At 41.4% G+C, this 24447-nt stretch overlaps 2 protein-coding genes across 2 annotated transcripts; one reads left to right on the top strand and one right to left on the bottom strand.

The window, feature by feature from the left end:
• The first annotated feature begins 1846 nt into the window (after nucleotides 1-1846).
• LOC124256839 (39S ribosomal protein L17, mitochondrial-like) lies at nucleotides 1847-9185 on the top strand. Its single transcript, XM_046690808.1, has 4 exons — nucleotides 1847-2082; nucleotides 3239-3310; nucleotides 4461-4599; nucleotides 8446-9185. The coding sequence occupies exons 1-4, from the start codon at nucleotides 1906-1908 to the stop codon at nucleotides 8733-8735; spliced, it is 678 nt and encodes a 225-aa protein (XP_046546764.1). The 5' UTR covers nucleotides 1847-1905; the 3' UTR covers nucleotides 8736-9185.
• Nucleotides 9186-15046: 5861 nt separating this feature from the next.
• Nucleotides 15047-24393, bottom strand: LOC124256811. The gene is made up of 5 exons (XM_046690770.1): nucleotides 24273-24393; nucleotides 20366-20563; nucleotides 19453-19585; nucleotides 18186-18526; nucleotides 15047-17470 (listed from the first exon to the last, which is right to left on the bottom strand). The coding sequence occupies exons 2-5, from the start codon at nucleotides 20553-20555 to the stop codon at nucleotides 16740-16742; spliced, it is 1395 nt and encodes a 464-aa protein (XP_046546726.1). The 5' UTR covers nucleotides 20556-20563; nucleotides 24273-24393; the 3' UTR covers nucleotides 15047-16739.
• Nucleotides 24394-24447: the final 54 nt, after the last annotated feature.

Below are 24447 nucleotides of genomic sequence, written 5' to 3'. Positions count from 1 at the left end.
CATGCACTAGTGCGTGGATATGTGCGCTATAGAAATATCCAATAATAAATAAATAAATATTGCTGAGTGCGGCGTAAAACAACAAACCAGCCGGCCACAGCCGAACGAGGGATACGGTAGTTGCTTGTATGGATTACCTACATCACATTATCCTGCCAAGACCAAATGGATGCTACGAATTTTAAATTGTTTCCGATACATCTCTAGTAACTAACAGTTGACATTTGGACAAAGGCCACATGACTATTCCTTTCAGAGGGAGCAGGAGTGCACGACTGGAAAACTAGATTTTCTCATCTTGGGGATATTTACGACTTTACAGCTGTGTTAAGTGAGTGGGAGTGATTGTCTTTCAAATGAGTGGGTAACTATTATGGTGGCCTTGCTGGTTTCCTTGACAAGGTGGCATCGAGGTGGTTTATCTTCTTATTGAGGTTTTCAGGATGACATATTGCTATGGCTTTGAAGGTGAGGGTGGCAAAATCTTTTCCAAAATCTTAATCAGCAACAAGAACAACTGGCGCCAACGAAAGCTCCAAGAAGCCATTTAAAAAGAAAAAAACACCAGGCAGCCATGGACCATGACCAGGGCATTTAGTTCCCAAGTGCTTGGACTCATTGTTACCCATTGTCACCCCAACCCAAACCCAAACCCAAATCTTCACCCCACCGAATAAAATCTATTACCTGGTTTAAGCATATTTTTATTTCGCCAAAGCAGAAACCTGGATAGGCGAACAAGCCTAGTGGCTTATATAAACGCCGCTCCAGTACATTGTTGCAATAGCTGGATACATAATTGAAATAATTTGACAACAAAAGAATAATACTGAGATAAAATAACAGATATATGATTGAGTAATGAATATATTCGTTATGGCGTTGGTTATGCCTGGCAACGAAATGAGCTGCGGCAGAAAATCAAGTTATATAAACTTTGTCTTACACTGAATATAAAATGTTGAGGTGATAATCACTGGAAGCGGTTACTTTTAGAAATGAACTGGTGTAATGAGTTGAGAATGTCACTATAGTTGAGTTATCCAATGCGCCGTTACCGTATAAAGCAGTTTTAACATCGTATCCTTGAATATAAAAATACACAGTTGTTCTTGAATTTTGATAGTTCCGACATGTAAAAAGGTAGTGAATAACGTCTTCGTTATAATGATCACATGAACACCTGGATGTTTCCGATATATGTTGATTATATCAGATTATATCTATAACCTAGTTTTCATTAACCCCATTTACTTTGTGTTATCAAGTGTTCTTGGATTATGACATCATCTGTTGCTGTATTGTAGTGTTAATTATTCAAACAGTGTATCATTCACCTAAAAAGGAGGGAAAAGTGTTTTACAAATAAATAAATTATATCCAAAAAATCGCTGACTCAATATATTCACGTTTCCCATTTTGCGTCAAACATACAACCTTACGCTATTTCAAATACCTTAGACACGCAAGCTAAATCCTAATGAATTTAAAAAATAATAATTTGCCAGTCGTATGTTAAATGTTCATTTGAGACACTTTGCAGGGTAGCGTAACTTTAGGTGACTGTTTTATACCAAGGTTGGTTCCTTGGGCATGCTGCGCCTCAGCCAGCGCGCAACAGAGGCAGGGAACCAATCTAACATAAATGTCTATTCAGCGCAAAGTCAATATTACGCTTACCAATAACAGAACCAGTTGAATATTCTAACAAATACAACGAAAAAATCTATATAAGACACTATAATTTCATGAAAGTAAATAAGCGTGGGAAATGGTCAAACATGTTGTTTAGATATTATTGATACACAATTTTCTGAAACCTGTCTCCGCGGAACTATTCGATAGTAGCTCCGCAGAAACGCATGGGCTCCCTCGCATGGTCTCTTTTGAGTGACTTCGTTGAAAATGTTACGGTTTGGGATCAGAGCGCGTCCCCGGAAGATGGCCTCCCTGGAAGGGTTAGGCAGCGGCCCCGAGGGCAGACTGAAACGTCTGAGGAAGATAGTGACAGGATTAGTGCGACACGAGAGACTTGAGATGCCGCACGGTACGGCTGACGAGGCGAGGGGATATGCCGAGCGGGTAAGAAAGCGCACGTACAAGGCGAATCTTTACGATTTGTTTGGACACCTCGTCTTCTGCTTCATGTTGCCATGTCTGTGAATTGTATATTTGTTGCCTCCGTGGAGAGATGCAGTCTCTTGGGGATAATCAGAACTGACAAGACGTCAAGAGAAATACTGAGATCGGAGACTAGGGGAGATAACTCTTCCTTAATGTTTACCTTAATATACTGATTCGATGGTGAAGTGTGTTGAAGTCTCTCTACTGTCGCCTTTACTACACTATCATGTTGATTAAGCCAGCTAATTGATCTTGATTGAGTCAGTGATTATCGATAAGTTCAGGGGACTAATCGATATTCATAGAAACTGAAACATCAAATTAAACCGTAGAAAGTATATTTCTTATTGTTATGTTTGTTAAATCAAGACATAAACAATTGATGCAGTTTCCTTACTTAAAAACTGCAATTTAAACACCATACGTGTCTCAACAGGAAGTATCCTTGATCATGGTGTTTATCGGTGCCTGTTTCATTTGCACAGGGGGCGGTGGGGTAGCTTAGTGGTTAAAGCGTTGGCTCGTCACGCTGAAGACCCGGGTTCGAATCCCCACATGGGTACAATGTGTGAAGCCCATTTCTGGTGTCTCCTGCCGTGATGTTGCTGGAATATTGCTAAAAGCGGCGTAAAACCAAACGCAGTCAGTCGGTCATTTACACAGCGTTATTATTGCTCAGTCACTCACTTTATCCATATCCACTATTTTATTACAGAGAGTGGTGATGATAATTAATGCGTTTGGTCCATATTATTTGTTAGAAATCCTCTTTTCTCCATATTTCAGGGGTGGAAATAACCCATTGCCCGATGTCCGAGTCCAGTGTTTTTTTCTGTTGGGCAAGCACATTTGTATATCACACTGTACCGGTGTCCAGTTGACTTTCCAACGTTAATTATGTTGTTTATTTAAAAAATCAATAAGAAAACGGCCGGTATAGTCGAAAAGTTATCAGGGCAAGTGATGTTACATGTGCCACTGTACCGGAGTACACTAGCAATTTTAAAGTGATTTCCACCCCTGAATTTGATTGTGTTTTAGTTGGTCAGTCTCATAAGCAACTTTAAAATGATGTAAGGTTTAAAGAAGTATATTCATGTCATATTTTTTGCAGCTCATCCAGATTGCCATGAAACATGGGGACCAGCATCCACCAACCATGGAGATGGCCAACTACTGGCTGCTGGTAGGTTGACCTTCTGTAGCAAAGCACTTTGCATGAAATTTGATGTTTTTCTAATAATTTTAATTCCTTTCCCATGTTGTTACCATGGTTACAAAAGGACATATATGACCCTCTGGCACAGTGACTGTTAGCCGAACTTCGAGACATCCGACCACGGCATATCATCACATATCACTATGAAAGAAAACAAAACGGTTCTTAGTATGTCTTGATTCGAAACTATAATCCGTTATCATTAGTGTTGGTAACCTCCGGAAACCCCTACATCCCACAACCCCTGCAGCTTATAACAACAAGGTTCATGGTCCAGTGCTCTGCTAATCTGCCTGTTGTGGATGTAGGGGCTTTGGGAGACAACCGTAGTGTTTAGTCGTAACAGTGAGTACATCCTAATTAAATCCTTCTTAACTAATCGTAATTAAATTACAAACAAATGACACCTTAAACTCAATTAGCCCTAGTTAGTTTACACAACCGCATCCCTTTGATTCATGCCGCACCGTGTGTAAATGTGTGGAAACAACCTCAGTTCAGGGGGATACTTGCCTATGATAGGTAGGTAAATATCGAGTTTCTTTGCAAATATAGAGTTAAAAAGGGTAATTTTGTTTGTTAGAACTATCAAATTATATTGAGATATCCGAAATATCGAGACATCTGTATCGAATTAAAAGACCTTGAATAATGATAAATTATGAAGGATTTTGCCGGGACCAAGATGTTATATCGAGACGACCGAGATGTCAAATTATCAGAGTTCAACAATGCTCCTCTGTATGTCCAAATGACACAAAGGAATAACTTGTGTTGTCGTTGTGCTGAGTTTATTTGAGCTCTACGTTGTGAAAACTGCATACCTTCGTCTAAAAGGTATAGTCAAATAGCAAAGGTTTTACTCACAATGTTCAAAATCCACTATGTCAAAGTTAAATCATTTCCCTAACTGAATGTGTTTGGTGCTATGGCAATTGAACATACTAACCCCTGAATCCTTAACTTTATCTTTGAACATGAGTCTGATGACAGGGAATACAAGGACCTTGGTCTGCATGCAAAATATCAAACAGTTGTAATCAGAGTTATCTCCCTTCCCCTATGTATGTTGTCAGTGAAGTCCGATATGCAACATTACTGTGTTGTATGTTTTCAGGAAAAGGATCTGATCCACAAGCTGTTCAAGGTGCTAGTACCGAGGTTCCAGAACAGCCCATACACCTTCACATACATGTGGAACCTTCCGACCAAGTATCCCAGCCCAGGTGGTGCCATGGCCATTCTTGAACTAAAAGGTAAGCACTAGTGCTATAACGATGCATCAGACTATCTATGGATTGCAATTGTTGAGTCCCCGATAGCAATTAATTGGTGGTAGAAACGAAAAGCTATTGATGCATCGATAGTATGTGTGACTATCAATAGCTAAGTAATTGACTTCCGTTGATAAATGCGCAGCGCAAAATACAGGAAGTACCATATTCATTCACTTTGATTTAGAGTTATCCGCCCCTGTTACCTCTAATAGAAACATGGCAGCAAACACGGCATGCGACTCTGACTTTCAAATTGTGAATAACAATAAGTTTATGTTTGAAATGTTTACTTGATCTGGGTTTCGTGTTTCTACTGACTGAAACTTGTTTTTATTTCATACAAACTATACTACCCATCAGAAGTTTAGACTCACTTAAAGTGTTCACTAAATGTTATGTACATATATATATGTGGTTTTATAGAAGATCCATTTCTCCACTAACTTGGGGGAACCAACTGCGAATCTTATGCAGATGAATTGCACGAGGATCATGCATCAAATTGCTAAAAAGCATGTTCAAATAACGTGCATGTGAATAGGTGCGTTTTGGTGTAATGTTTTGTTCAGGATTGGTCAATTTTCACTGATTTTTATCATTTATTGAACGCATGACAATCATTTCAATGTTACGAATTTGTATTACAATACATCAGTTCATGTGTAAACAGTACCTTTAAACAGTATGGAATCATTTGCAAAATTTAGTTTAGAACAGTTGCCTGAAGTAAGTGGCTATATTTACACTAGTGAGTCTAAACTTTTGAAAGGAAGTGTACATTCATTTGGGAAATGACTTTAAATGTGACAATCCAAAGAGAAAACCAACATATTGCAATAGTTGGTCGCAATAGACTATCGCTATCGCAATAGTTGTTTCCTCCTAGTAAGCAATGTAAGGCAGTGCAGTTCTGTCATACAAGACGAGGTGCATATTTGATTAAAATATGGAAATACATCCAAGCCAACCAATTAAGCTGGAATAATCAGTTCAATGTTAGTATCATCTGGACTTATTCTTTGAATCATGTTTCAAATTGACTTCAGCATCCTCATTTTCCATCTTAACACTGTAAACTTAATAAACCCTGTAATATCTTAATAAAAGTAAACATGTATGGGTGATTTTAGAATAAATTTTGTATTGATTTTAAGGCTGTTACAACTGATTCATATCAGAGCACATACTGTATACTGTTTTTCAACACAAGGAAGAATCAGATGGACCTCTTTTGAGTAGAACGCCGTTCCCAATGTGCCTTGCGTTTTCCCATTAGTTCTCGAGGGTGGAATTTGGTGTAGGTTTATTTGTTTGAGAAAAGTGAAATTCTGCCATGCTTTTGAATGACCAATTTACATCCAATATTCAAATTTGTAGTGGATCATTTTCTTGCAAGTATCAATTCAAATATATTTGTAAACCTTAATCTCTTAGAGTGTGACAAGCCAGTACATGAAGTGTGCTTGGAGGGGGAGACAACTCTGTTAGAACCAATGCATGAAACTGGCTGTGTCAATGATGGCTTCATGTATTGATTTGTGAAACCAGGACAAACTGAAACCTGGACTGGGACGTGGCAAGTGGTTACATTTGATATGCACAGGAAGTTGTTTTCCAGGTGTTGCTGATTTGAATTGATTTACTGTACTCAGGGATCCAGATAATGTTTCTACACCAGGAGTACATACTCCTTATTTGTTCAATATAGGAGTACTGGAAAACCTCAAGTGTACATTTAGAGTACTAAATGGAAATTAATGGAGTATCAGTAATCTTTTGTTTCGTTTCATGATCATATATGCACCACAACATTGCTACTCTAAACAGGTCAATAAACAATAAAACAATACTTTTCAGATAAATATGTCTGTAAATGATTCTAAGACCGTACACCATTGCTGTGGTGCGTATCTGCTACGTTTTCTAAATTATTTCCTACCGTATCGTGCATATTTTTTATCTATACATACGCCGATATGGCCCCAATCTGGAGCCCTGCTGTATCAAACCATTTAAATATTCACTCAGTATTCTACCATGACTTCAGTAAATACAGTCAAATTCCGATGAGTCGAATCTCTGGGGACCAAGTAATAAATTTGACTTATCGATGTATTGGAGACATAGGTATGTATATGAGGATAGAAAAAAAGATGATCCAGTCCTAATTCCTCTGCCTAAGCATTTGTTTATCTAACGATTTCCATATCACTCATAGAAGCACCTTATCAGTTCCAGTCTGATTAGCACCGACAGTGATTTCCGTAAAATCGCTAATCTGCCTTTTGAACTCACCCGTCAAAGGCGGAAAGGTGTGAGCTGGTTTGTTAATTGGATCAGTTTGCTACACCAATCAACTTCTCATTGACTGACTTCGGCTTATGTATACAAGATTGCTGTTGTATAAATCTCGAGGGACCAAATTTCCTTCTCGAGTCATCGTGTGTAATATGAGACGAATTCGAGTAACCGGTATTCAAATGATGACAACTATAACAGGGAATGGTCGGGACCAACAGGTACTTCAAGTTATGCATAATATTCTAGACACCGGCATTCGACTCATCGGGATTTGACTGTACTGGATTTTGTTGGAAAATCAGAGGTATATAACGAAATTACAACAGCTCTCAATTTTTTATTTAGAGCTATTATAATTTTGTTATATACCTCTGATTTTTCAACACAGTGTGTTTAGCTCCTAAATATTCCATATGGAGGCAGAGTCACTTGAATTATCATCTTGTCAATTTACCTCTTTCATCAACTGATGTCATTTCTCCATTGTCTGTGGGATGGTGGCGTAGCCAAGTGTGTGCATTGGTTCGAATCCCCACATGGGTACAAGGTGTGAAGCCCATTTCTGTTGTCACCCACCGTGATATTGCTGGGATATTGCTAAAAGCAGCATAAGACCATACTCACTCACCCATCCACCCAATTGCATAGATCAGTGCTCATGATGTTGATCACTGGATTGTCTGGTCCAGACTCGATTATTTACAGACCGCTGCCATAAGGCTGGAATATTGTTGGGCACTGCGTTAAACAACAAACAAACAAAAGAAACTTCATACATCCAGCTATTCAGACCTCGTTTCACATCAGGATAAGGCACGTTATAAATACTCTCATTATTATTATTACATTATTACACCTACAAGGGTGGTGGGGTAGCCTAGTGGTTAAAGCGTTCGCTCGTTAGCCGAAGGCCTGGGTTCGATTCCCTGCATGGGTACAATATGTGAAGCCTATTTCTGGTGTCCCTCGCCATGATATTGCTGGAATATTGCTAAAAAAGCAGCGTAAATCCCAACTCACTCACTCACTCACTTCACCTACAAAGTCTTTTATTCCTCATCTCATACACAAGCGTCATGCACAGATAGTGCTCATAAGTAACCTTAGCTTCAAAAGTAAGTGCCAAAAGTGGGCAAGTTAGTCAAATGCAGTATTTTGTTCAAACAGGAATTTTTTACAGTATATACTTTGCTCAATTCTGAGGTATTTTAATACTGCCCAAAATTCAATAATGCAAAACCACGCATTGAATACTAATCCTCTCTATTACTTGTGCTGTGGGTAAAATACAAGTCATAACTGCAAAGCTTAAGGGCACTGGTTAAAGCTTGTCACGCGGAAGACCCGGGATCAATTTTCCACATGGGTACAATGTGTGAAGCCCATTTTTCGTGACCCTGCCATGATATTGCTGGAATATTGCTAAAAGTGGTGTAAAACTTAACTCACTTACTCCCTCACTTGATGCTCATGATTTAACCACTGGATTAAACCTTCCTCACTCACTCACTCCTATGTTCACAGGTAACCCATGGCCCCCAGTCAAGCCAAGGCAGCGAGAAACTCGGTACATGTTGTCTAATGTCCTCTTGGATGCTGCAAGACATGACTATCACAGACAGAAGGAGATGGAGCAGAGCCTGGAGACAAGGCAGTCACATGACCAGGGGGAGACAACTGCAGCTGAACAGGAAGTGACATCACAGGATGATGCTGTTGCTTTCAGTGGAGTCAAGAGCACTGGAGGTTGTGAGACACAAGACATTCAGGGTGTGACTTCACAATCAAAGGGCACCGACCTCAAACCAGCATGAATGATCTACACACTGTTGTAGAGTTTAAATGTCATCAAGATTTGTGTTAGGGATTTATCTGAACTCCTCACGCTGACATTTGGACGAAGTTTGCAGGAAATGTCAGCATTTATTCCCAAGATGGAATAAAACATTTCAGGCCTTGATGTTATAACAATGTCATGGCTTAACAGTTGTAAGTATTTTACTTATAACACAACTAATACTGAAGATATGTATTCCCTGCCTGATTTTGCATTATTGCATTTTGGGCAGTATTGTAATGCCTCAGAATTTAGTAAAATACAAACTGAAAATAGTCCCTGTTTTGAACAACATACTGCATTTGAACAATTTGCCCTCTTTGGGCACAGTGCCACTTAATTTTGAATCCAAGGTTACTTTTGTGTGCTATCTATGCATGACACTTGTATATGTGATGAGGAATAAAAGAATGTGTGTGTGTAACGAGGTCTGAATTGCTGGTTTTGTGAAAAACGTTTTTGTTTTTAATGCCACACTCGGCAATATTCAGGCTATACAGCAGTGCTTTGTAAATAATGGTCTGGAGTCGGGACCAGATAATCCAGTGATGGACATCATGAGCATTCATCTACGCGATTGAGTGGGTGAGTTTGATTTTTACGCCGCTTTCAGCAATATTCCAGCAGTATCACCGTAGGGGACACCAGAAATGGGCTTCAGACATTATACCCATGTGGGGAATCAAACCCGGGTCCTTGGCGAGACAAACGAACGCTTTAACCCAACCTCCCCTACGCAAGTGGGATATGATGACATGTGTCAACAATGTCGCGAGCCAGACCACCCGATCCTGTTAGATGCCTCTTACAACAAGCACAGTTTGTGAAGAACAATTCTAACACTGATCTTCACGGGTTATGTAAAACATCTATCTACATTAACACTGTGTTCTGAAGTTGATTTGATCCTTTGTTCGTGGTAGGCAAGTCATATCAACACAGGTATATAGTTGCACAGAAAAGCCGAGTCAAGTACAAACTGCCAAGTGTAACTGATCTGGGTGTAGGGGTGTAGCCAACCCTTACAAATGGCTGTATACATGTACTCGATATGGGCCACAGCTGAAAATTGAAAAGAGGTCTTATCGAACTACATGTTTATTATTTGACAATCCATGAATATTGATAGCTACATCTTTAAGCCCAATTTTTTTATACTTCAAAACTGTTTATCCTCACTGATTCGACAGTCATTATTTATTTTTTACGCAAATTTAAGAGCTTCATGTTTGTGCACAAGCACAGGGGCTTTTATTGCTGAAAATAATACGTCCTGGGTCCCACAAGGGTACACTGATATCCATATACATATAAAGACAGGCCCCTGTGTGCACAAGTATATACTGTGCAAAGGTTATGTAGTGCACGGTCTTTTTGAGAATTCCTGACCAAATCTTGTTCCCGGGACTATACTCTTTCAGGTTCAAGTGCTGACGAGACATTTACTTCACAATCTCTTGGTATGGGACCCGTAAGTAGGTCACGGCACTAGGCGAGACCTTAGTACTCCCGCTTACAAACAACGTACACTTATAGTCTGTTTGCAGTGAATTGCACTTTAAACAAAAATGTAAATCGAATAAAGTGAAATTAAGATTGCGAATCCTCATAATTCAACCTTGCCAATTGAACATTTAAATCTTAGATTTTTATTCAGCTTATGAAAAAAGTTGTTTAACAAACGATCATAGTTTCAAATCGCTTGTATTGGTTTGTAATACAAGGGGGTAAGCGCAGTAGTTGGAACAGTGGAACAAATGCACGTGCGGTTCGTGATGAGCGTTAACTTAGACCAACCCTACTTGATATCGGTGTTTCATTTTATGTGCATACCCCTTGTCATACAAACCAATAATACCGATTTGAAACTATGATCGTTTGTTAAACAACTTTCATCCCAAGTTGAATAAAATTCTGGGATTTAAATTTTCAAATGGCAAGGACAAATTATGAGGATTCGCAATCTTAATTTCACTTCATTTGATTTATTTGTTTTGTTTAAAGTGAAATTCATAGGTACGTTTTCACCGCAAACAGACTATAGTCCGGTCTAGTCAAGTCATATTAGGCGGTCGCGCGATTTCGAACCAGAACTGGGCCTAGATTTTCGAAGCTCTCTTAGCGCTAAGATAGTCGTAATGTTAACGTATTACACTTACGACTATCTTAACGCTAAGAGAGCTTTGAAAATCTAGGCCCTGGTTCTTAAGTATACGCTTGTCGCCGGAACTCTGATACCGGAAGAAAGCTGGGGCTCATCTCGCATATCGCAAGTTGGTGCGCACAAAGGGTACCGGGAGTATCGCCTCGCGAGACTTACAGACCCCATTGGATATGTGTTTTACACGGGTGAACTTTCAATAGATGAATTTGTATGATAATAAGCCGGGGCGGGAAGCAAGATCGTTTTCTTTTTCAACAATAAGAAGACAATAGGGCCTGGGAAAGATTTCCGCCCGTAACCGTAACCCCCGCTTGAAATGTATTCTATTTATTATGATTATTTCAAGGGGTTAGGGTTTAGGTTTATCGTTTAGATTTAGCATTATGTTAGGTTTAGGGTTAGGGTGGGCTTCTTAGTATTCTTATTATAAATCTTAGGCATAGAATGCTAAAAAAAATCTCGGGGCTTACGGGCGGAACTCTTACCAGGGCGGGTAAGTAGGTCACGGCACTTCACGTTAGTACTTCCGGTGACAAACAACGTTTCATACCTTTTCGAATGGACTCATGGTTGTCAGTTGACAGTAAGGAACCGATAATCCTTGCAGGAATAACAAATGTCCGATCTAACCATCCCCAAATCAGCCAACATTACGACTGGCAACACCTTTGACATCCAAACACGGTTGTACTCTGGCAGGCCATATGAAGATAGTTGCAATCAGAAAATGGTGAAATCTGTTTCTGATAATGAAGATGCATTATTATACAGAAAATGTTTGACATGTCCATGGGTGTTTGTGAATCTACCAGTTGAAGTAACTGTGGAGTTGAGGCCATGTCCACTCAGGTGAGGTGAGGTGAGGTGAAATTGGGTTTAACTTCGTACTTGAGAATATCTCGCTCACATGACGACGTGCATGCGTCTGAATGTGTATGTGCGGCTGCTTGTACTAGCCCAGACTGAAGCTGGTTTTATAGTGCTAGCCCACTGAGATACCATTCCGCAGTGAAGCATGAATACCCCACTCAGACACATTATACTGACTCCGAACCGACCAGTCCTTGTTGTACCCATTAATGCCGAGCTCCAGGCAGGGACCAACAAGTGCCATATTTTAACGTCTTCTGGTATGACGCGGTCGGGGATCGAACCCGCGACCATCCGCTCTCAGGGCGGACGCTCTACCCACTACACCATGGACCATGTCCACTGAGATCCACAACTTTGAGTGAGTTTAGTTTGCTATATGACAGCAATCTGTAAATAATCGAGTCTGGACCAGGCAATCCAGTGATCAACAGCATAACATCGATCTACGCAATAGGGATACGATGACATGTGTCAACCAAGTCAGCGAGCCTGACCACCAACACAAGGGATCAGTAACTGAAATGTCCGAGACTGGTGTTATGAAATGGTAGATAATATATCATGCTTGTGGCAGACATCTCACTCGAGATAGCATAAATGTCTGGACGGAGGAAAGATAAATGTTTGTCACGCTAAATGACCCCGCGCCTCTGAAGTTTTAACACGTGGTTCATATCTGTTATTTGTTGACTGGACATAGACTAACGTGTGGTATAATTTTGATAGAAACAAATAAACCCATTTCAATTGATAAGGAGCCCAGTGAGATGGGAATTTCAGCCATGGCAGTTACATATGTTTACTATATAACTCGACCCCTAAAGCGAGTTAGTTTTCTTGCAGATAACAGACACTGAACCTTGGGAAATTTGGACTTGCTTTATTTGTGGAGGGCAGGCAGTAGGGAAAAGAATGTGGTTCATGGAGTGTGAGACTGGACATAACCCCGCCCCTGGCAGTTTTTCCTAATCATTGACCGTTGTGTAGCTTATCAACAGTCTCCAAGGTCAATAGTTCAGCTGACCTTATGTCAAATCGAGGGCACGATATATACGATGGAGGCTTTGGTTCTAGCACTATTTGTAAACCATGTCCAGTTATTGCATTATCCATAACCGCCCGTCACCAGCATGCCTATACAACTGTATGCCATCACTACACTGACGTCATTGATCTGCGTGACTGTAGCATGTCAACTGCCGACGTCATTGTCATGTCAACTCTAACGTCAGTGTCCTGCATGACAATATTATGTCAACAATGACGCCATTGTCAAGTATGACAATACTAGTACTATGTCAAGAACAGTGACGCCATTGTCAGGTATGACAATACTATGTCAAGAACAGTGACGCCATTGTCAAGTATGACAATACTGTGTCAAGAACAGTGACGCCATTGTCAAGTATGACAATACTATGTCAAGAACAGTGACGCCATTGTCAGGTATGACAATACTATGTCAAGAACAGTGACGCCATTGTCAAGTATGACAATACTATGTCAAGAACAGTGACGTCATTGTGCTGCATGACAATACTGTCAACACTGCGTTATTGTCAAGCATTTCAATACCATGCCAGCAACAATGACGTCATTGTGCTGCTTGACAATACTGTCAACACTGCGTTATTGTCAAGCATTTCAATACCATGTCAACAACAATGACGGCTTTGTCAAGCACGACAGTACCATGTCATACTCGTGGATTCAGCCTAATACTTTCCCTTTCTCTATGACCTACGATCGAACTTTCTTCGTCAAGTTATGAGAAGGTCGCTTATTGCGTTACGTAGTGAAACATTGTTTAGAGCGGCCTTGAACCCAATCCCCTCACTCACAGAAAGGACCATAGATCCGATGCTTGAAGGTAATGTAACCAGTCGAACGTGCAGTCTTCAACAGATTCGGGGACACCAGGTGTCTTTACAGTTTCATTTAGTTCCGGGTTCGAGTTTTATTCTATTCTTATCAGAAAGAGACCTCGAGAGTCCAGTAGATGTTAAGTGAATTCGTTGTATAATTAGATTCTTTCATAAAAATGGTAGGCGAATGGATCCAGGCTATTTGTCTGGGATGTAGAATTTAAAATTTACCCTTGATAATCGGGTCCCTTGTTAAGCGGGTTATAATTGACCTTCAGTAACCCATGCTTGCCGAAAGAGGCGACTAACGGGTGGTCAGGCTCGCTGACTTGGTTGACACGTGTCATTGTATCTCAATTGCGTAGATCGATGCTCATGATATTGATCACTGGATTGTCTGGTCCAGACTCGATTATTTACAGACCACCGCCATATTTCAGAAATATTGCTGAGTGCGGCGTAAAACAACAAATCAACCACCCAACCTTGAGATACACGTGAATGATATGTATAGTTTGGCATGAAATGCATGTGGACCCGGTTTTTTGTAAATATCTCTTCATCCAGTGACCCGATCGATCTCAAACTGTGCAAGTGGATGTTTTGTCAGAAAACCTAATCACATTGTAAATCACCGATTTTATGCATTTGTATTAAAGAATCTGTCTATGTAACTGTCAACAAAATAAACAGCAGAACGCAGAAGGCTTGCAGAGGGAGGGAGCCAATGACCTGTAACAGCGGTAGTGTTGGGTCATAAAGGTAAATGCACGTGCAGTTCATGATAGCTACCTGTGCACTGCACAGTGATAGACCGTTTGGATCATTCACATTGACTACTTCTAGCTGTCATCATGAAAGCTTATTCAGATGACGCTAAACGTTTAATTAGCAATGTGTTAAACGTACAACCTTTGCTCTTGGCATGAAAAAGAACATCGTGCTAACAATTGTGAAAAATAAACCAACAACCAATAAACAAAACCTTGTACAAAAAGGTAGGCATCCAAAGTTAAATTCTTTTGACATCAGGGTCATCAGCATAGCTGACCTACATTGACGAACGTTGACCTTTATGACCCAACACTGCCGCTGTTACAGGTCATTGGCTCCCTCCCTCTGCAAGCCTTCTGCGTTCTGCTGTTTATTTTGATGGCAGTTACATAGACAGATTCTTTAATACAAATGCATAAAATCGGTGATTTACAATGTGATTAGGTTGTCTGACAAAACATCCACTTGCACAGTTTGAGATCGATTGGATGAAGAGATATTTACAAAAGACCGGGTCCACATGCATTTCATGCCAAACTATAGGAGATTATCTCAAAGGACATGACGTTTCAACAACCGGATCTGTGCTGAATAAATAAATTATTCGAAAGATGCATTCACTGTTCTTTATTCAGACTACTGAAGATTTAATGACACATGATAATATCGATTGCTGTACACGAAGCCTTTACAGTTAACAACCTCATTATTCTGGACACATTCAGAGCGATTGCTGTTAAAAACGCCTGCATACAAACTATATTACACAAGTTACTCCGGCCTTTCATATCTCTGGGAGATTTCACTTGGGAATGACTTGTCTAGATTAGTGAGGGTTCACTGTTCACATAATTTATTGCGCACGTATATATAGTAGGTGTGAACTGGACAATATAAACTGAAGAAATAAGGTGTACACCCACTGTGCCCACTTATCTTAAAACAACAAAATGCAGTCACCCGTAGAACAACAGCGGAATTAGTTATAGTCTGTTTCAAGTCTGGTGACACCATGACCACAAGTCTGAAAACATTGGTGAGCACATTCAGAACAAATTGGTGAACACTAATTAATGTCCCAGTCATGTATTTATATGATAAAACGAACCCCCCACTTCATCTTTCATCATCATGGCTAATTAACTTCCTGCATTCAGCACCTGACAAGAACTTCATGCTATTTTCCACACCAGACAACCTCCGCCATCAAGCTGCTGCAGACACCCTGTATTGTGATGGGACATATAAGTTGGTGATGTTATTGATGTTACTCATACCAATGTTTCATAAGATGCTTATCACTTGTATGTTAATAAATTATTATTTCAAACTCATTACACTTACGTCTTTATGTTAATGCCAGTTACATACGAGTTTATAAATTAAGTAAGTCTTTTAGCATGTAGTTTATGACTGAAGAGTTAAGTAGGCTATACTATATATCCAGTGCCCACTATCCTGATACAGACTATACCCTAATCCCTCTTGTTTTAACACTGCCCATTTGCAAAAGTTGGCACAGTGGGAGTAAACCAGAAATAATACAATCATGTCATGTAGAAGTGTCATAAAATAATAACGGAAGTATAGTAAAAATACAATAGAGGTCTACAGCATACCAAAAAACAATACTTATACTGAATGCTTTAAGTTCAGGCTGTAACACAATACTCAACATGGATTGAAAGCAGTGAGTGAGTGAGTTTAATTGTACGCCGCTTGTAGCAATATTCCAGCAATATCACGTCGGGGGACACCAGAAATGGGCTTCAAACATTGTACCCATGTGGGCAATCGAACCCGGGTCCTCGGCGTGACGGGCGAACGCTTTAACCACCAGGCTACCCCAATGACCAGAAGTAATTTTAAAAGCTGGTTGTCTACATATTGATGTCCTTATGATCCACACTGATCCACGGAAGATGCCGCCATCCACCGTTTGAATCGGTCGCGGATATTTCTTGGTGTCATTCTATTTCTTCTTTGCTGAAGAAAAGCCACATTGTATTTACTTGTGACATCCTAACCATTGTTCTGGTATACACTCGTATACTAGTATACGGCGTAGCCTTATGGGTTTAGCGTTCGCTCGCTGGTCTGAGTTCAATTTCCTACGTGGGACATCAATTTCAGGTTTGCCCCATGGTGCTACAGCGTTCCTGTTGCTAATGCGGCTTAAAACCATACACATTCACTCACTCTTCCAGAAATACCAATGTATAATGAAAGACGTTAAATTTGATTATGACGTTTATGTTATTTAATACATTGAGCCATGTCCGTGACGTGAAAGAATCCCAAGCTATCAGTTTCGTCTAAAGATATTTATGGTGAAAAGCGTCGACGCTACTCTTATGACAATCAGTATCAAAAGTGCAAGATAGAACGTGAAACCAGCCCAGACATCCGAGTCGCTCACGGCCTTGCATATGTCGGTCATCCCGGCCTGGGCGTGGGGTGTCTTCCGGTCAGACATAAACTGACAAGCGACCTTCACCTTGTTGACGTCCACCTGCGGCTTCAAAAGGAGGGACAGGAAAAACGCCACAAAGATCGCCTCGATTGTTATCAACAGAACCGAAACACCAGTCTCTCCAAAATTTTCAACGATGCCCATTTTGCTCCCTTTGACTTCAGTCCCGCCTTTCTGTGCGGGCGTTTGCGTCGGGGTCGCAGCTTCCTGTACTGGAATTGTTTCAGGTGCGATTCCTTGAGAGTAGGTCTCACCCTTGTTCAGCACTTGCATCACTGGGTCACTGACCTGGGTGAAGAATTTCAGCACGGGAAGGTCAAGGTCAGGGATGACGGTCTCTATGCGCGTGTTGTCTTTGTCTGTGTCATCGCAGTAGTTAGAGCAGCGGAGGAACCGGTGTTTGGATCCCCCAAGACCCAATGCCTTGATGAACTTACTCTCTCGCTCGGCATAGTCTTCGTGCCCGATGACGTCAATATTGGCAGATTTTCCCTCCAGTTTTTTAAACTCTTCCTGTGGGATCACCTTGTCATATTTCGTCATGACGCCGAACAAAGGAATTGCTGAAAGAAAAAATGTCGTATTGATTAGTGAATGAGAGATGTTGTTTCAATATCAGAGTATTTTAATCATATCATGGAGTATCTTCTCCATTCGGGGACGGTGGGGTTGCCTAGTGGTTAAAGCGTTTGGTCGTGACGCCGAAGACCCGGGTTCGATTTCCCACGTGGGAGGCCCTTTTTTTTATCTCCCCTCCGTTGTGTTGCCGGAATATTGCTAAATGTGCGTAAAACCATATTCACTCATTCAGTGCTCCATTTGGGATGACAGTCGAAGTGATGAAGGCATTTGCTATTAGCCGCCTTCTCGAAACTTATTTATTGGTATGATACTGAAACATATTCCCCCAAAGGTCCCTTGAAACACAATTAAGGCAAATCTGGAGCATTGAGTAAGTGAAGCAAGTCTTTACCGTGATACCCGTGAAGATCCGGGTTAGAATTTATCTTCAGTAACCCATTCTGATCGTAAGAGACGACTAACGGGACCGGGTGGTAAGGCTCGCTGACTTGAATGACAAATGTCAACGTATCGGCGTAGACCGATGCTCCTGCTGTTGATCACTGGATTGTCTGGTCCAGACTCGATTATTTACAGACCGCCGCCATATAGCTGGAATATTGCTGAGTGCGGCGTTAAACAACAAACTAATCGTACTACCATCAATGACGTACTGTGACCAATTCTGCCTGGATCCCTTTTAAAACTACTGCTCACTTCTTTTCTTGTCATAGATGCCCGACGGTCTGGCTGCCTGAATCACACACGAGATGAGGTTCTCTGGGAAGTCCTGGGTGGCTGAGGACAGGAAGATGACCCGGTCAACCTTCAGCTTCTCATTGTTTTGGTTGTATTTTGACCGGAGTCCCTCCAATCCACAGTCGTTGTAGTACCTCTCCGCTTCCGCTAGTGATTCGCCCACCGGAAGTCGACCGTAGAACACAATGCGAAGTAGTTCCACAAACTTATCACTCGCCTCGTCGTGGAATCCAGCGACATCGATGAGTGTTGGCAACAGATCATCCGGGTACTTTTGGGCATTGCAGCACTTTTCATAGCTAGCAAACGAAACACGTTTCACGTTACCATGCCAAGGAAGTTTGACATCGACATTATTAGTTTTAGGATTCGAACATTTCCCAGGTAATATGTAAATGTTTATTCGAGTTTGGTAGATATGACACACGTGTCAGAGCAATTTTATGGAAACCATTAATGCTTAATCCACCCGTGAAAGTCCGGGTTAACACTATGACTGGAATATTCACAACCCATGAAACCCGGGTTAGAATTGATCTTCAGTAATGTAGACTATAGTGAGTGGGTATTGTTTTACACCGCTTTTAGCAATATACCATCAACATGACGCTGCGGGACACCAGAAATAGGTTTCACACATTGTACCCAATTCGGGAATCGAACCCGGGTCTTTGGCATGACGATCGAACTGGACTACCCTAACGACCCCTCAGATAATGAAATGGAGTGAAACAATAACAGGTGTCCAATGGGCCTTCTGTGCACGTGTTTGTGAGAACCACCCAATTTCTTATCTTTGCGCCAAGAGAAACTATCTCCTAGGCACTATGTCAGGTTTAAAATGGCACCGTTTCTGCAGTGACTGCGACGAACGACGAAGTATCAACAAAGCCATGCAATAGTGGCGTGTAATTAGGGAATCTAGGCTTTTGACCAACTATCATTGAACCCTGGCGGGCAAAAGGGGGCAAACCTCTTCACTCGAGCTTTAAAATACCCGTAGGTTTATTTTTGACAGTGTGGCCCAACAATGGCAGCTGTGATGCTTCGGATAATTCGACTTATGTGCTTCGAGTTCTAGTTGCTGAAGACTCAGTACGACTTCCTACAAAGGTACAACGTGTAAACCTATATATTTACTGGTTCCCCGCCGTGAATTTGATGGGTTTTTATTAAAAGCGACGTAAACTCACTCGAGTTCAAGAGGCTTCACCATGCATCCTACCTTGTAGTGAATACCGTGATCTGATCTCCTGCTTTGTCGTGGGACCCTGAGTAGCTGTGTTCCCGCCAGCAGACACCATCAAACGCTGCTCCGACGGTGTTGATGAACGCCGACTTGCCAACTCCAGCAGGCCCTGGAGAAAGAGACACAAAGTGAGTGAGTAAGTGAGTTTGGTTTTGTTGTTGTTGTGGCTGCACTCAGCAATATTCCAGCTACATGGCGGCGGATTGTAAATAATCGAGTCTTGACCAAACAACCCAGTGATCAACAGCATGAGCATTGATCTACGCAATTGGGATACGATGACATGTGTCATCCAGGCCAGCGAGCCTAACCACCCGTTAGTCGCCTCTTACGACAAGCATGGGTTGATGAAGACCAGTTCTAACCCGGACCTTCACGGGTTGTGAGTTGGGTTATATAGTGTTAAGTGTTAGGTCACTTCGTGTACACAAACGGAGTGAGTGTGTTAGGTTTTAGGCCGCTTTTATTCCAACAACATCACAGCAATCGACACCAGAAGTTGGTTTCACACATTGTATCCACGTGGGGAATCGAACCCGGGTATTCGGCGTGAAGAACGAACGCCTTAACCACCGGGCTACCCATCGACTTCCCATAAAGGAAGCAATGGAGTATTACCCAAAGAATTGGATCTAGGATTCTGTAACGTCTAAGGGAAGCGACTCTACAACTCCGCGTTTCTTGTCATGAAGGACAGGATTTATATCAATACAGATTTGGTGAGTATAGTTTTACGCCGACGTTGGCAAAATTCGAGCAATATCATGGCGGGTGACACCAGAAATAGGTTTCACACATTGTACCCATGTGTGGAATCCAACCCGGACTTTGGCGTGACAAGCGAACGCTGTAACCACTGAGCTACCCCACCGCCAAAATCAATACTGACCTATAACTACAACATTGAGAGGCTTGGTGATGCCGTCATCCTTTCCACAATGTTTCCGTATCCTCCTGATGAGGCTCAATCTCTTCTGGTTTTTCTGGAAGTCTGGCGTCCAGTCCCCTTCCTGGATGTCCGTCTCGGCGTCCGAGTCTTGGCTCAAGACGGAGAAGGATTCGCGATCAATGTCATCCATTTGGAATTCTGAAATATACATTGAAAGTTCCTGCTACACTTATTGTACGTCCTTCATTCACGTCACTGTCTTTTGAAACAATAATTTTGTCTTCATTTATTTTATGTAATTTACTTATTTCGATACGGGTTCAAATAATGATTTGCATTTACCTATATATAGTATTATTTACACTACATAACAAAATATCATCGACAAGGGAAAAATCATAACAAGGTTAAAAAAAGCGTAGATATACATGACACTGTTTTTCAGGTTTTACATTTTGGGCGTATTGTTAGGTCGAGGGGGCAGTAGGGTAGCCTAGTGGTTAAAGCGTTCGCTCGTCATGCCAATGGCCCGGTTCGATTTCCCACATGGGTTCAATGTGTGAATCCAATTTCTGGTGTGCCCCGCCGTGATATTGTTAGGTTATTGTAAATGGGGCGTAAAACCAATTCACTCGTCACACGTCATAGGACGAGACTGACTGAGTTTAGTTTTACGCCGCTTTTAGCAATATTCCAGCAACATCACGGCGGGGGACACCAGAAATGGGCTTCACACATTGTACCCATGTGGGGATTCGAACCCGGGTCTTCGGCGTGACGAGCCAACGCTTTAACCACTAGGCTACCCCACCGCCCCCATAGGACGAGAATTGTAAACAACTTGGGCTAAACGACCTATATCTATGGAATATTGCTGAGTGTGATCTTAATAAACAAACAAACAAACAATTATAAACACCAGGAGCATGTTTGGCATTTTTCGGTTTGTGTTTTGAGTAATCAGGTACTTGAACCAAATCCTGTCAACTGTGGCTTCACTATAGCTAAATTCTATGTAAATTAGATGTAATTAAGATTGAACCTATATTTAATGTTGTTAAAAGTGAATCTGATACTCAATTGAAAGTAAGGACAATGGTAACTGGAAAGATAAAGACTTTATCATTAGTGAGGTGAGGTGAGGTGAGGTGAAATTGGGTTTTACGTCGTGCTTGAGAATATTTCGCTCATATGACGACGTGCATGCATGTGTATGTGCATGTGCGGCTGCTTGTACTAGCCTAGACTTAAGCTGGTTTTATAGTGCTAGCCCACTGAGATACCATGAAGCATAAATACCGACTCCGAGCCGACCAGTCCTTGTTGTACGCATTAATGCCGAGCGCCAGGCAGGGACAAACAAGTACCATATTTTAACGTCTTTTAGGTATGACGCGGTCAAGGATCGAACCCGCGATCTTCCACTCTCCGGGCGGACGCTCTAACCACTACACCACGGAGGCGGTCTTTATCATTAGTATACTATAGATAGCCTTGACTAGTATGCCTTAACCGCGTGGCAATGTTTGGTGAAAAATATAATTATGGTTAAAGCAATGTAAACAAATGGCGAGAAAAAGAATTATAATAAATACTCTACATTACTTTAGCAATAATGGAGTGCTAAATCAACAGAGTGTCGTAACAAATGTATTATTATTAAACCTTAGAAAACAAACTACGCAGCGAGTTTCAGTAAACCGAACAGGAACGGGAACTTCTGGCGTAAATCCAAACCTATATGTGTGTAGTCTGAGTAATATACGTAGAAAACAGTGTCAACATATCTCGAATGACTTTCAGCTTTACGGTGAGAATCTCCAGACTGTGAATTCATTGTGATTACGTTCGTTTGCCAGATAACATTTACTACTCGCTTGTTGAAGATAGCACTGTTTATTAAAAAGTTGTTTTTATGTACAGAGGGCGCTGGGGGTAGTCTAGTGGTTAAAGAGTTCGCTCGTCACGCCGAATACCCGGGTTCGATTCCCCACATGAGTGCAATGCGTGAAGCCCATTTCTGGTGTCCCTCATACCTAGGGATATTGCACGAATATTACTGGAAGCGGCGTAAAACTAAACTCACTCACTCTAATGTACATCCCGAACTAGATATTACTACACATTACGTCACAGTGATGATTTTACTCTGTATCACTGCCATGGATTGATTTGCATATCATGTGACCAGACCTTTCTCGGAAATCACGGATTAGCCAATAGTAAGGCTTTCAGTGTTTACCATGATCGCAGCTGCATTAACTGCGACACTGAGCTCGAGGTGCGAGACGATATATGTCATTCAGACAGTCTCTACTGTCCAGATGTAGACATCACTCATGATCTGACGTGGCAAATCTCCTATACAATAGGGTATTGGGTTATAGTCTGTTTCGGAATTTTATAGTCTAGCCAGGCAGAAATATTACATGAGTGAGTGAAGTCTTGTTACGCCGCTTTTAGCTGTTTTCCAACAATACCACGGCGGGGAACACCAGAAATGGGTTTCAAACATTGTACCCCTGTCGGGAATCGTAGTGGTTAGAGCGTCTGCCCGGAGAGCGGAAGGTCGCGGGTTCGATCCCCGACCGCGTCATACCAAAAGACGTTAAAATATGGTACTTGTTGGTCCCTGCTTGGCGCATTAATGGGTACAACAAGGACTGGTCGGTTCGGAGTCAGTATAATGTGTCTGAGTGGGGTATTCATGCTTCACTGCGGCATGGTATCTCAGTGGGCTAGCACTATAAAATCAGCTTAAGTCTGGGCTAGTGCAAGCAGCCGCACATACACATACACACGCATGCACGTCGTCATATGAGCGAAATATTCTCAAGCACGACGTAAAACCCAATTTCACCTCACCTCACAATAGTAGTGACGTCACATACTTCCGACCAGGTTCAAAACAACGCAGCTAAGTGAAGAAAACGATTATTTTGAAATATACACATATTCCGACGGTCCTTCATATACAGTCTGTTCAGCTAAACTATTTATGAACCTTGACTAAGCTCAACTATTCCCGGTCGCTATGGTTACAATGGCCTCGGGGGGCTAACGAAAGGGTTGTGAACTAAAGACTAAACCTAAAATGATGCTACGTTTATGGTCTACTTGACAACCGCGAAAAGCATTCAGTGACTCAAATCGCTAACATTTCAGCAAAAATATATATTTCAGCCCCATGATGTTCAGATTATTTGGGTCCACATTAAAAACAAAGGTTGTTGTTTTCGAGGTTCCGATTCGTCATCGTCATTGGCATTGTCACGAGTGTTATTATCATCATTTGAGTGAGTGAGTTAAGTTCTACGCTGCTTTTAGCAATATTCCAACAATGTCACGGCGGGGGGACACCGGAAATGGGCTTCACGCATTGTCCACATGTGGAGAATCGAACCCGGGTCTTCGGAGTGACGAACGAACGTTTTAACCACTATACCTCATTTCTGTGGAACTGGTAATAATGTGTCAGACTGTGCTAATAAATAAATAAATAAATGAATGAATGAATGAATGAATGAGAATGAATGAATGAATGAATGAATGAATAGATAAATAAATAAATAAATAAATAAATAAATAAATGAATGAGAATAAATAAATAAATAAATAATGTGTGAAGCCCATTTCTGGTGTCGCCGGCCGTGATATTGCTGGAGTATTGCTAAAAGCGGCGCAAAACCATACTTGCTCGCTCAGACTGAAACACAAAACTGTTGTATCAAGGGTCACCCTGTCACAGTCTGAAGACTGTCATGCTCAATCGCATTCCTGGCTGTGACTTGTTAACATATTCAGGCCAAGAAATTGAGACTGGCATGTTATAATACACGCTACAGCCCTATGAAATCATGTCAGTATGTGTAGAATGTGTACAATACATAAATCTGCTTACACCTACCTCAAGTCCAGCCTTCTCAGCCCCTCCGAGACAAATATGTCGTGTTGTTGTGGCGAGGCCCTCTTATCCTTACGCCGAGCTCAACTTTACGTGTGGTTATTTTTAACAACATATTCCTCCGCCACGGTTGCCGACAACAGTTCGTTCGATCGATACGGATTCAACAATATATGTT

Source organism: Haliotis rubra, unplaced genomic scaffold (assembly GCF_003918875.1).
Source record: "Haliotis rubra isolate DU_JTF1 unplaced genomic scaffold, ASM391887v1 Scf64, whole genome shotgun sequence".
NCBI classification, from domain to species: domain Eukaryota; kingdom Metazoa; phylum Mollusca; class Gastropoda; order Lepetellida; family Haliotidae; genus Haliotis; species Haliotis rubra.
This window is presented reverse-complemented; position numbering and strand designations above follow the sequence as displayed.

Excerpts from the sequence above, each read along its gene's own strand:
- LOC124256839 (XM_046690808.1), top strand. The coding sequence starts at position 1,906 with ATGTTACGGTTTGGGATCAGAGCGCGTCCCCGGAAGATGGCCTCCCTG. Across the intron at positions 2,083-3,238 it reads CGAGGGGATATGCCGAGCGG|CTCATCCAGATTGCCATGAA; the intron begins GTAAGAAAGCGC and ends TATTTTTTGCAG. Across the intron at positions 4,600-8,445 it reads GGCCATTCTTGAACTAAAAG|GTAACCCATGGCCCCCAGTC; the intron begins GTAAGCACTAGT and ends CTATGTTCACAG.
- LOC124256811 (XM_046690770.1), bottom strand. The coding sequence starts at position 20,555 with ATGGATGACATTGATCGCGAATCCTTCTCCGTCTTGAGCCAAGACTCG. Across the intron at positions 18,527-19,452 it reads ATCACGGTATTCACTACAAG|CTATGAAAAGTGCTGCAATG; the intron begins GTAGGATGCATG and ends TTCGTTTGCTAG. Across the intron at positions 17,471-18,185 it reads CATCTATGACAAGAAAAGAA|CAATTCCTTTGTTCGGCGTC; the intron begins GTGAGCAGTAGT and ends TTTTTCTTTCAG.